The sequence below is a fragment of the Engraulis encrasicolus genome, chromosome 19 (assembly GCF_034702125.1).
Source record: "Engraulis encrasicolus isolate BLACKSEA-1 chromosome 19, IST_EnEncr_1.0, whole genome shotgun sequence".
NCBI classification, from domain to species: Eukaryota; Metazoa; Chordata; class Actinopteri; order Clupeiformes; family Engraulidae; genus Engraulis; species Engraulis encrasicolus.
The window spans coordinates 48,189,606-48,202,669 of record NC_085875.1 but is presented as its reverse complement, the minus strand read 5'-3'; the positions used below and the strand labels follow the sequence as shown (position 1 = coordinate 48,202,669).

Sequence of the window (13,064 nt, the reverse complement as noted above, 5' to 3'; positions counted from 1 at the left end):
GTCAATGTAATTGAGGAGGGTTCTGTGTATGCAAAAGACAGACATGCGCACGCGCGTGCACGCACAAAATACAAGCACTGCCTTGCCTGCACTCTGTAGGAGATGTCATCACGCCGCAGGCAGCCCAGCGTGGGGTGGTGGTGCACGTGGGAGTGTGCGTGCGGGTGCGGGTGCGGGTAGTAGTGCGAGTGCCCTGCGGCGCTCAGCATAGTAGTTGTCGTCGCAGTACCGGGGCCATCCCCCAGGGCGGCGCCCAGACCCTCGCTCCCCAGCAGCCCCACCAGGGTGTGGCGCTTGCAGGCCGGGATGATGCTCTGGCTGGACAGAGACCCGGACGGCCCCCCGCCTAGTCCTGGAGGGGGTGGAGGTGCGTCCACGTTGGGGCCTCCTCCTCCTCCGCCAACGCCACCTCCGCCCAGCCGCAGCTGCAGGGAGGTGGGCAGCGTGCGCAGCGACAGCTGGCTGCTGGAGGAGCGGCGGCAGGGCTCCAGGCCCGTGGCCGAGGTGCGCAGCGAGGAGTGGCGGCTGCTGCCGTAGCGACAGGACGAGGACTGGCTGGCCACGGAGGCCCGCGCCGGGGAGTGGCGCACCAGGCCCGACTGCACCGACTGGGAGCTGTGGCTCGTGCCTGGAGAGGAGGAGGGTTACATTACATTACACTACATTACACTTCTCTGGTGCTTTTACCCAATGCAACTTGGTTATTTTCCTGCAGGGTATTAGTTACAGTGAAATGTGGAGTTACGTGCCTTGCTCAAGGGTGAGGTAAGGGTGGGATTCCAAACCTGCAACACACGGATCTTAAGACCACCTCTCTACCCATTGGGCCACAGCTGGGTTAGAGAAGAGGGTGAGGGGTGGTGAGAGTAAGTATGGCATCTACAGTACATAACTTTAAGGTGCTGTGTATACTTTTAGTTGGTTATTTTTTTCAAAAGTTATTACGCTCTTATAAACTAATATTTACTGGTCTGATCAAAGTACAGTAAGTTTTGCAGCCAAAGTCTATGTCTATGACTGGGAATTCCTTGTTTGTTTTGAGCTCTTCCATTTGAAAGCTTATGACTGTGAATTCAAGCTGACATGTAAATGTATGAAAAGTCATAATGCCATATGAAAAATTAAAAAGAGGAAGAAAGACAGAAACGAGAAAGGCCAGTGTACAGTTTGGGCAGTAAGCAGGCAGCTGGTCATGTGAGACTGGAGATGAGGGAGATACTGAGAGTACACAGGGATCCAAAACAGTCTTGACAATACCCTTGACTCACTGATAAGACGTCAAGGATGCAGAGAGTAGGCCAAGAGCCAAGGAAACGTGATTAAAACGAGTGTGCAATGTGTTAGCAATGGCATGAGAGCAGCTGACCTATAGAGTGTGGCTGGTAGGAGTTGGGGGCGGCGGGGCCGGAGAGGCCGCCCTGAGAGATGGAGCTCTGCTGGGAGTCACTGGCGCCTCCGTTACCACTGCCACACGACAGGCCCCCCGCGTCAGAGTCCTCAATGTTGCCTCCGCTGTTACAGCCAGCACCGCAGCCCTTACGGAGCCTTCAGGGAGGGAGGGATGGAGGGAGAGAGAGAGAGAGAGAGAGAGAGAGTGAGAGTGAGAGTGAGAGTGAGAGTGAGAGTGAGAGTGAGAGTGAGAGTGAGAGTGAGAGTGAGAGAGAGAGAGAGAGAAGAGAGAGAGAGAGAGAGAGAGAGAGAGAGGGGGAGGAGGGAGGGAGAGAGAGAGAGAGAGAGAGAGAGAGAGAGAGAGAGAGAGAGATAATGAGACACACAGAGAGAGGGAGACAAAGAGAAAGAGAGAAAAGGAGAGAGGGGGACAATGAGAGAGGGGGAGAGACAGAGACAGCGAGAGAGAGAGAGAGAAAGAAGATGAGACAGAGAGAAAAGGAGAGAGGGAGACATTGAGAGACAGAGAAGCGGAGAGAGAAAGAGAGACAGACAAAGGGAGAGACAGTGAGTGACGTCTTCTTTTTTACCAAATGCTTAACAAGTCACCCTGTATTCTACGCACAATCCTGATAACTACTTTTCGTCATAGATTCATTATCTCTCCACACTGCTATGCATGTCTCCCTTTGCCAGTCGCATTCTAAACAAAAAAAGAGTAGGCCTACTGGTATTGGTTAAGGGCAAATCTTTTCATTTTCTTTTTTTCCCCATGTAACATTTTCATATACAAATGCATAACATTGAATATATTTGGAATTAACGTGCCATTGCAAGTCATTGCAAGCCAAGTCAAGTCTCGAGTCAGTAGCGTACAAGTCTGAGTCAAGTCACAAGTCATTTCTAAAACTGCACAGTCAAGTCCACATCTCTGGTATGAGGCACTTTTTTGTCCATATAAACAATGCTACTGCAAGCTTGAAAATATGTCAAAAGTTCAACAGCTATGAAGTACTGCAAAGTATAAAGCAATAAAAGCATGGGGACTTAATAACCAAATAATTGGAGCAGTTTGAAGTTGGAATTGCCTGAAATAATACGAATAAATGGCACTGAAGGAGCTTATGAGGAATTATGGCCATTTGTGATTATTAGTTTACTTTCAAGCTATAACTAAGCTATTTACTTTCATAACTACATAATCTTCCAAGCTAAAAGACGTTTCTTGTTTATTGCCAAAAAGGCCTTTATATTACTGATACAATAATAATGAGGTACAGTAGATCCTCTATTTTGCCAAGCAAATGTATTATAATCACCTATCGATCACTTACACAGACGTTAATTACAGTAGTAAAGTTACTGTATTAGTGGCTAACAAATGGACCCTTTTATTTTATTATACGGATTTGCACATGCATGAAACTTAGACATACACACACACACACAGAAAGACAGACACATATACAGACAGACAGACAGACAGACAGACAGACAGAGACAGACAGACAGACACACACACACACACACACACACACACACACCTGTGCCAGGTGCTGACGACAAAGTTGCGTATGTTCCCGAAGCTGATGGGCCCTCCCAGCACGTGTCCGAGCTGCGCGTGGCTGTTGCCGTAGGAGGTGGTGAGGGGCGAGACGTAGATGGGGTAGCCAATGGGCTGGTCGCATGAGGAGTTGATCATGTTGCGCAGCGCCTGCTTGGCGTTCTGGATGCTGCCACGCTCTGGGTTGCGGTTCCGCAGGAACACCAGCTCCTGCTGCTGACCCGCCCACAGCCCCCGCACACACTCCTTGTTCACCTGCCGGACAGACGCACACACACACGCACACGCACACACCTTAATATGAACTGTCATTTTGTGCAAGCCACAATACCTTCACCTTGGTGACCGTAAAATTGAAAATCACATGGTGACCAGTAAACTACCATAAAACAGTTGCCTGACCGCACTGTAAAGGCCAAAAACGTCTTTACAAGCACATACTGTACAGATGCACACAGTCACACACACACCGTCACCTTGATGACCTGAAAGCTGATGCAGCGTTAGTTGAGCATAATGGTCTTACACACACACACACACACACACGCACACACGCACACACGCACACACGCACACACGCACACACGCACACACGCACACACACACACACACACACACACACACACACACACACACACACACACACACACACACACACAACTGGAGCTAAGTCTGAGCATAATTTTATGCAAAAGTTTGATCTTTTACCTGACATGTTCTGACGGTGAAAGTTCGGTCTTCATCAGAGGGTCACCAACACAATGGAGACCCTCTGATGAGGACGGAAGTTTCACCGTCGGTACACATCAGGTAATATTTTTACATGTTGGTCATTTCAGGTAAAATCAGACACTTTGGGTCCCAACCGACGTGGATTTCAATACAACTTGGTGTGCCTTTTCAGTGTCAAGGTAGAACTCCATAACTGCATATTATGCAAGAATCTGGCGCTAATATTAAGGGAGAAAGGTTAAATCGCTTAAATTGACTGACATAATCAAGGATGAATGCATAGTGTCCTACCCTCCTAATTAAATTCTCATTCCGTTTCTCCCTCATTATTAGCACCAGATTCTTGCATATGCAGTTCTGGGGGATCTACCTGTTAAAATCTGTGTCGCTCAGGTCCCAAAGCTATTTCACGTGAATTGACCCATGTCTGAAACAAAGGAAACTTTAAGAAATGATGAAGTAGTGTTTGTTGAACATGATCTTGTGTGTACACACACACGCACACGCACACGCTCTTGTGTCACCTTAATGACTCTGAAGCTGAGGTAGCGTCGGTTGAGCATGATGATCTTGTATTCGTTGGTGCCCTCGTCCAGCACGTGGCGCAGGGCGAGTAGCGAGGGCGCGTTGGAGAGCACGGCGCTGCGCCAGGCCGGGTCACCCTCGTGGGCGATCACCAGGCTCTGCTGATGCGCCGAGATGGCCTCGAACAGCACCGCCGGCTCCTCGTACTCATCCGGGCACGTGAAATGGTCCTGAGGAGGGACAGACAGAGATGAGTCACCAACAACTATTAGTGTGAAATAAATAACACATAAATAATGAATCCTTGTACTCCTCCGTGGTCCTGTGGAGGCAGAGATACACACGCAGACGTGGAGATGTATTTAGGATACAGCCGCAGAAAAACGATACTTGAGTACTAATTGAGCTGAGAGAGAGCGAGAGCGAGAGAGAGAGAGAGAGAGAGAGAGAGAGAGAGAGAGAGAGAGAGAGAGAGAGAGAGAGAGAGAGAGAGAGAGAGTGAGACTGAGACTGAGAGAGAGAGTGAGAGAGAGAGAGAGAGAAACGATACTTGAGTACTAATTGAGCTGAGAGAGAGAGAGAGAGAGAGAGAGAGAGAGAGAGAGAGAGAGTGAGAGAGTGAGAGTGAGAGTGAGAGAGAGGTTTATAAAAACAGCTGATTAACTTGTGAAATTGCGTTTTGACAAGATGGCCTGACATCAGTGTCAGATTCATGACGGCAGACAATGTAACCTTGACGTCCATACTGATAAAATTACAAAGGATAAAGGCAGACATTGACATTGAGAGGCAGACATTGCACGAACAGTGCTGCTCTTAGGAATGTTTAGTTTTGTAGCCATTATTCTGAGAACATGAATGATAACCATAAGTGATACACAAGGATTTGTGCTATCATTTGAATGAAGCTATTCATTGTTTTAACTTTTGAAATGATAATAACAGAAACTACGCAAATAAGAAGTTTACATACCATGGTGATTGGGGCTGATAACATTCACACAACTGGGTCTGAATGGCCATTACAGATAACTATATTAACTGGTGATCCATTTTCATGTGATATGTTTGTGCGTAACAGGTCTATGAGGTACTGGACTCCTGAGAGAACCTTTCATCCCTCAAGTCAGTACTTTACAAACAGTTTTCATGATTTACATCAAGCAGACAAATGTGAAAATGGTCTTTTGGGGACAGATACATTTACACTCTCTGAATTTTGGACACAAATTCATTATGTACTATTGGTGAATTAAACATTTTTGTAGGTGGTTGGTAGAAACTGATATGTTGTGAGGTTAATATTCACCCGTTGTGCGCACAAACACACAGGCGAGCAAAGGCATACACACGCGCAAAGGCATGTACACACACTCACACACACGCATGCGTGCACACAGAAGCGCCCATTTGCCTGTGCATGCATACACACACTCAAGTGCAGGTGAAGAACCCACCTGGTGTAGTTTGAGAGACATGCGGATGGCCGGCACCACCACCTTCCTCAGGAGCTCCATGTCTGCAAAGATCCACTCGTCACGCACAGAGGAGATGCGGAAATCACCCTTGAACAGCGCATGGAGCCCGTACAGGAACGACTCCAGGTTACTGCAGCCGGAGGACACACACACAATTACATTACATTACATAAAGGGGAGACCTCAGGGTTTGAAAACATCAGGAAAAACGGTTTGAAAAGATACTTCAGCCACAGTCCTACTTGCGTGAAAATCTACTGAATAGACTTGAGGTCACTGGATTTGACTAGTTGTAAGTGTCATCAGTTTAAGAGGTCAACTTAGCATATTGAATAAGCGATACTTTTACATATTGCCATACTGATATTTATCTTACTAGTATTGTCTTTTTTTCCATAACTGTAAGCTGAAGCAACACCTCACTGAAGTTGAGTGACTATGCAGAAAAGACATACTTCACTTTGTTTTATATCAAACACTTTACCTCCATAAGAAGAAGTGTCTCAATTCATACTCATTCCTGTTATTTCTCTGAGGTTCATTAACTGGCCTTTGGCGCCCTCACCTGGACATGTGGTGAGCTGCAGTGCCCAGAGCTCTCCGGCCCAAAACACACAGACCAAAACACAGCAGCACCAGAGGCGAGTCTTTCTCACTGTCCAGCGGCTGTAGACACAGGCAGAGGTAGAGGACAAGGAGGAACAGAGACATGAACACAACTTACAGACATGCAGCATTGAGAAAGAAATGGAACGTTAAAATGATCAAAGTCAAGTCAAAGTGTACTTGTTAAAAATCTGCAACAAGTTGAAATTGCGTTCGACCAGACTCAAATGTGCAGTTAAATATATTGATATATTGCAGTTAAGACATTGACACAATTCCACACACACAGATCTCACACACACACACACACAGATCTCACACACACACACACACACACACACACACACACACACACACACACACACACACACACACACACACACACACACACACACACACACACACACACACACACACACACACACACACACAGTAAAAACTAACATACTAAATACTAGTGGTGTCCACAATAATCGATTCGGCGATGCAATGCGGGGCATGGGCGATCCAATTCAATGCGGAAAGTTCAAAGAGGCAATTTTTTTAAGTTTCAATTACTTCCGTTGATATTTCGGGAGAAAATGAATGTTAAATTAAATAAAAGAACTTCAAAGCATAGAAAACTGCAAGACTGATACAGAAAACAGCCAATACATTTTTGCTCAGTATCTGACTACTTGTATTGCCTCATCATGACTGATGAAACATTTGCTTTGCTTTCAGTAGAAATGTAATGCATTGCAATGCATTGTAGAATTGAATCGGATCGAATCGAAACGAATAGAATCGAATCGCTAATCGAATCGCCTCCCGAATCGTAATCAAATCGAAAGGGCAGTGCCAATGCACACCACTACTAAATACATGAATACACACACATTGTGTGTGTGTGCGTGTGTGTGTGTGTGTGTGTGTGTGTGTGTGTGTGAGTGAGTGAGTGAGTGAGTGAGTGAGTGAGTGAGTGAGTGAGTGAGTGAGTGAGTGAGTGAGTGAGTGAGAGAGAGAGTGAGAGAGAGAGAAAGACAGAGAGAAAGACAGAGAGAAAGAGTGTATGTGTATACATATGTGAGTGTATGTGTGCCTGGCTGCCACAGCACCTTGTCCCTGCGTGAGTTGCAGTACTGGATCCAGCCGAGGTAGGTGGAGCAGAAGCTGTCCCTGGAGACGCCGGCCAGCCGGTGGTCGTAGTCCTCGTCGATGTTGGGGTTGAAGGTGGGGTCCAGGTCCACGTAGTTGCGCTCGCTGCAGCCGCGCAGGCCCTCCGCCATCGCCTCGTTGGCCAGCCACTCCTCCAGCTTGGACGACGCCACCACGTAGTAGATCACACCCTGCGAACGAGAGGAGAGAGAGGCGGTTAGAGTGCACGCGCAGGCACAGGCACAGGCACAGGCACACACACACACAATTCAGGGCTCGTTGGCCAGCCACTCCTCCAGACCTGATGATGCCACCACGTAGTAGAGCACACCCTAAACACGAGGAGAGAGGCGGTTATAGCAGTTAGAGTGCACACGCGCATCATGGTTACACTTGATTTTGCTGTACCTGTTACATATGTAAAGTGCCCACACACACACACACACACACACACACACACACACACACACACACACACACACACACACACACACACACACACACACACACACACACACACACACACACACACACACAGCATGGAGGCACCACTGTTGTCGTCCGCCCCCCCCACCCCTGTGGCCTCCTCACCTTGACGTAGTAGGTAGTGAGGATGCGCCTGAGGTCAAAGACCTGCAGCATGGAGGCGGCGCTGTTGTCGGTGATGCTGTAGCCCTCCAGGACGTACTTGGTGAGCAGCACCTCCCAGGCCAGCCAGCGCTGTCCGAAGGCAGTGTTGAAGGAGAGCAGGTGGGGCAGGTGGCCCGGCTCGCAGCAGCAGCAGCCCTCGTCCTCCTCCACCCCCTCCGTGATGGCCTCCACCTCCCGCTGCTGACAATACGTGCCTGGCATGGGGGGTACAGACAGAGCACACCTAAGAATCATTTTGTAAGACGTTAAATGTACTTCACTGGACAGGCTACTGTCGTCAGCAGCAACCCTTGTCCTCCTCCACCCCCTCTGTGATCACCTTCACCTCCCACTGCAATAAGTGCTTAGCATTGGGGGGGGGTTACAGACAGAGCATACGTGACATAGGTGTATATATGACTGATTTTGTGAGCAGTTCAATGTATTTCACTGGACAGACTACTGTCGTCAGCAGCAGCCCTCATGCTCCTCATACACACACACACTCACGCAAGCACCTCTTAACCACATGCCCCAAAGTTCTCACACACACACCCACGCCAACAGCCTTAGCTCAAAAACATCCTCCCACACACACACACACACACACACACACACACACACACACACACACACACACACACACACACACACACACACACACACACACACAAAAACACACACACACACAAACAGCCTTAGCTCAAAAACATCCTCCCACACACACAGAACTCCCGGCCTGACACACACAACCATCCCCACCCCCAAACACGCACCTATGAACTCCAGACCTGAGCTCGAAAACACATATACACACCCCCCCAGCCCCAGCACCAGCCCCAGCACCAGCACCAGCCCCAGCACCAGCACCAGGCCCAGCACCAGGCCCAGCACCAGGCCCAGCACCAGGCCCAGCACCAGGCCCAGCACCAGCACCAGGCCCAGCACCAGGCCCAGCACCAGCACCAGGCCCAGCACCAGGCCCAGCACCAGCACCAGCCCCAGCACCAGCACCAGCCCCAGCACCAGCACCAGCACCAGCCCCAGCACCAGCCCCAGCACCAGGCCCAGCACCAGGCCCAGCACCAGGCCCAGCACCAGGCCCAGCACCAGGCCCAGCACCAGCACCAGGCCCAGCACCAGCACCAGGCCCAGCACCAGGCCCAGCACCAGGCCCACGCACCTCTGAAGGCCAGGCCTGAGCTCGAAAACACACACACACCCCCCCACCCCCCAGCCCCAGCCCCAGCCCCACGCCCCCCTGAACTCCAGGCCGCGCAGCTGGAAGGTGACGAGGCCGTTGCCGATCTCCACCAGGTGCACGAGGGCGTTGAGGTAGTCGGAGGCCAGGATGAAGCAGTCGCCCGTGCTGTAGCTGCCCCAGCGACCCAGCAGCAGGTCACCACACAGAGAGTGCTGCAGAGACCGCGTCAGGTGCTCATAGAAGATGGAGTTCAAATTGTTGTCGTCGGAGCCTATGGGCGAGGGCATAAATGTAATTATTTGTGATTATTATTTTGATTATTATGATTATTATCTTATTATTATTATTATTATTATTATTATTATTATTATTGTTATTATCCAAGCTTGTGAAGTGCTCGTAGCAGATATTTCATTATCATCATCCTTTGCTTATGGTGGTTGAGTACTATCAGCTGCCAAAAATGAAGCCAATCAGTCCTTCAAGTGCATAATCCCTGCAAACACTAACAGAGGTTCATGACGTCATTATGTCCCCGAAACGCGGACCGTCGGGGATGTAATGTAATGTAACCAGTGTACAATATTTAATACCATGTAATACTAGTGTAATACCAGTGTAACAATATGCAATACCATGTAATACCACTTACACAAAAATACATGATGTAGTACAAAATTGGTACATGGTGTTACACTGGTATTACATGGTGTTAAATATTGTTACAATGGTTATTACACTGTACCTAATGTGGTATATTCACTGTAATAGTGAACCATTAAAACAGTGTTACCATTTGCCCCATTTTTTGCTTCATTTTCACAATAGTCATTTGGTTTTAAGCCTATGGGTCAAAGACGTCCGAAAAGGAATTGTCATTCAGTGTAGCGGATACCTTCTGCTGACTGTAACTGTAAGAAACATGACTCTTTTTATTTTATTTTTTTTCCAGTGAATTCATGAAAGCCTCGGCTGTCATCCATTCACTTGAAACAATTTAAAAATCATGGTTTTTTTACAGTTACAGTCAGCAGAATGTATCCGTTACACTGAATGACAGTTCCTTTTTGGACGTCTTTGACCCCTATGCACGTCATTGATCTATGTATAGATATTAAATATATTTCTTTAATATTTTGTATTTATCATATACGTTTATGAAAAGGTGGACCGGAGTGGTAGGAATGATGGGGGACTGGAAGCGTTGCGTTTCGGGGATATACCTTAAGCAGTCGAAGGCGACTGCACAGGCAGTCTAGTTTCAATAAGCTTATGGGTAAGATATGCCGCGAAAAGTGTCAACTCAAAAAGTAAAACTCAAAGGGCTACAAGAGCAGACGTGTGCACAGTGCTGCAGATGGAGAGAAATCTCACCTGGGTTCCTGTCCAGCTGTGATGCCAGCCGTGTGTTGGAGTGGTCCACTCTTTTAGTGCTGAAGCAGAGGAAGCATCATTTATACACACATACAAACATGCTCGCAAACACGCAAGCGCACGCGCACGCGCACGCGCACGCGCACGCAAGCGCACACACGCACGCGCATGCACGCACGCACGCACGCGCACGCACGCACGCACGCACGCGCACGCACGCACACGCGCACAGTAGACTAAGCTATGCATAGCCAACATCCCACACATGAATACAACCAGCATTTGTATCAATCTGAGGTTGGCTGAACTCAAGTGTGTAAAGACAAGTCAACATGAGAGATGAGTGAGGGGGTAAGAAGAGAAAAAAGAAAAGAAAAGAAAAGAAAAGGAAAGAAAGGAAATTATGGTGGTCAAGGTCAAACAGAGAGAGAGGCAGAGACATCATGGTTTCCTATGACAGAACAGAAACACAGTGACGGACAGCCAGACAGGCACACAAACAAAGTTTAAAAGTCAGACCTATGTACTTGCAGACCCAGAACACTGTTAACAAGAGTATAAGGGGAGACAGTCATACTGTCATACAAAAGCAAAGTGAAAAGGAGAAAAAATCCTAGTTATTTGAGTATTTTAGTTTTGACATAGCAATATCTCTAAAAGGTGACACATTTGGACCATAAGGCTAGGCCACAAGATAAAGGAGGTGTTATAAAGACCATTTTTAGTATTACCATTATTTAAGTCAATTTTGACGAAATATGTAGTTACTGTACTTTGCCTTTGTACGGCAGCATGGGGTTCAAGTTGGACTTACTTGTAGTCCCTCTCCCAGAACTTGACGGGCCTGACATAGGAGGTGATGAAGATGGCGCTGCCCAGGAAGGGGTTGAGCGGCGTGGAGAAGATGGCCGACACCACCGCCTGCACAAACAACATGGCCGAGTCTGCACACGCACCGCCCGCTAAGGAACACGCTCACAGTAGATACAGATGCACATGGTAATACTTAAAAACATACACACATATATACAGTGCCCTCCATAATTATTGGCACCCCTGGTTGAGATGTGTTAAAAGCCTTAAAATAAATTCAGTGTTTATTGCAGAAGAATACTGTCACACTGAAAATTGTAGGAAAATGTAGCCTTCAACTCAAATGAATTGTAAGAAAATAAAAAAATCCCTGACTGAAAAATAATTATTTTTCATTAAATCACCTGTTCCACAATTATTGGCACCCTTAACAATTCCCAGGAAATAAATATAATTGAAGCATTTCTGTCATTTCTACAGTAATTTACAAAGTTTACCAGAGTATGTAGGAACATTTAATTAATAATTCATCACTTCCTGTTTCCCTGGGGTATAAATATGACGTGACACCGAGGACATTTCTCTTATCCATGTAGCAACCCAATGTAAGTAGGCTGCCGGATGTGAGTGCCCGGATATCCGCCCGAGTATTTGCATGCATTTGCATTCATTTCCACCATCAGGAATGCTTTGCGGTACCACAGCTACCCTATGTGAGTCGCGCTGTGTCGCCTGACTGTCCCTTCTATAATATGATTGTAGCCTATACCGTAACAACTCGGCCTCGGCCCCCGCCGCAAATATCCACCACACCACGGGTCCTCTGGTGTTGTGACCGTTTTAGGATCTTTTTTTTCATATCCAATACTTGCACATTAAGAGTCACAATTCCATCATGGATTTTTAAACGATATGTGCGAATGCAGTCATTTTGAATTTAGGGTGACCAAACCATGCAATTTCATGAAGAACGTGCATCACATTATTTAAACAGCTCTTGTAAACAGTTATCCTGAGTGCTCGTGTCTTTTTGGAGATCGGAGGCTTGATGAGCAAAGAGATGGGAGAGAAATTACTTGTGCGCGCGCACACACCTCTGCACCACCGGACACAAAGTTACTGGCTCCAATATTTCAGCGTCCCGTTTGATTCTGTACTGACACTTTTAAGTTTACGTAGCACAATCAAATGAATAGGCTATGTCTAAATTATAGGCTCTAGTCTCCAATGTACCTAATTTCACGTTGTTGTTGGCATCACCAAATAATCTGCACAATATGCGGCATAACTTTTCGAGTGCTAGGCCTACATTTAGACGGGTAAAGTATCGAGCATGGTCTGTCCCTTCAATAATATTAAGTGTCCCGTAACAACTCGGTCTCGGCCCCGCCGCAAGTATCCTCCACCACGAAAGTCCTCTGATGTTGTGACCGTTTTAGCATATTTTCATATAATACAGAAATAAGAGCGTGCGCGCGCGCCTCTGACTGTATCTAGACACGGAGGGAGAATGGCTCCAATATTTATATTCAATATTCAGCGCCCAGTTTAATTCTGCACTGACACTTTTAAATGTACATGGCACAATCAAATGAGTAGGCTATGTCTAAAT

General features: G+C 47.3%; 1 protein-coding gene across 1 annotated transcript in view; it reads right to left on the bottom strand.

The window, feature by feature from the left end:
* Nucleotides 1–13,064, bottom strand: part of pcnx1 (pecanex 1) — an 89,772-nt gene that overhangs the window by 5,900 nt on the left and 70,808 nt on the right. The window contains exons 24-34 of the mRNA XM_063184616.1: nt 11,454–11,583; nt 10,640–10,698; nt 9,312–9,536; nt 8,023–8,276; nt 7,392–7,622; nt 6,254–6,354; nt 5,668–5,818; nt 4,210–4,440; nt 2,934–3,208; nt 1,367–1,545; nt 87–628 (exon numbers count right to left, since the gene is read on the bottom strand). Coding sequence (XP_063040686.1) covers nt 87–628; nt 1,367–1,545; nt 2,934–3,208; nt 4,210–4,440; nt 5,668–5,818; nt 6,254–6,354; nt 7,392–7,622; nt 8,023–8,276; nt 9,312–9,536; nt 10,640–10,698; nt 11,454–11,583 — 2,378 coding nt within the window. The remainder of the gene's footprint in view (nt 1–86; nt 629–1,366; nt 1,546–2,933; nt 3,209–4,209; nt 4,441–5,667; nt 5,819–6,253; nt 6,355–7,391; nt 7,623–8,022; nt 8,277–9,311; nt 9,537–10,639; nt 10,699–11,453; nt 11,584–13,064) is intronic.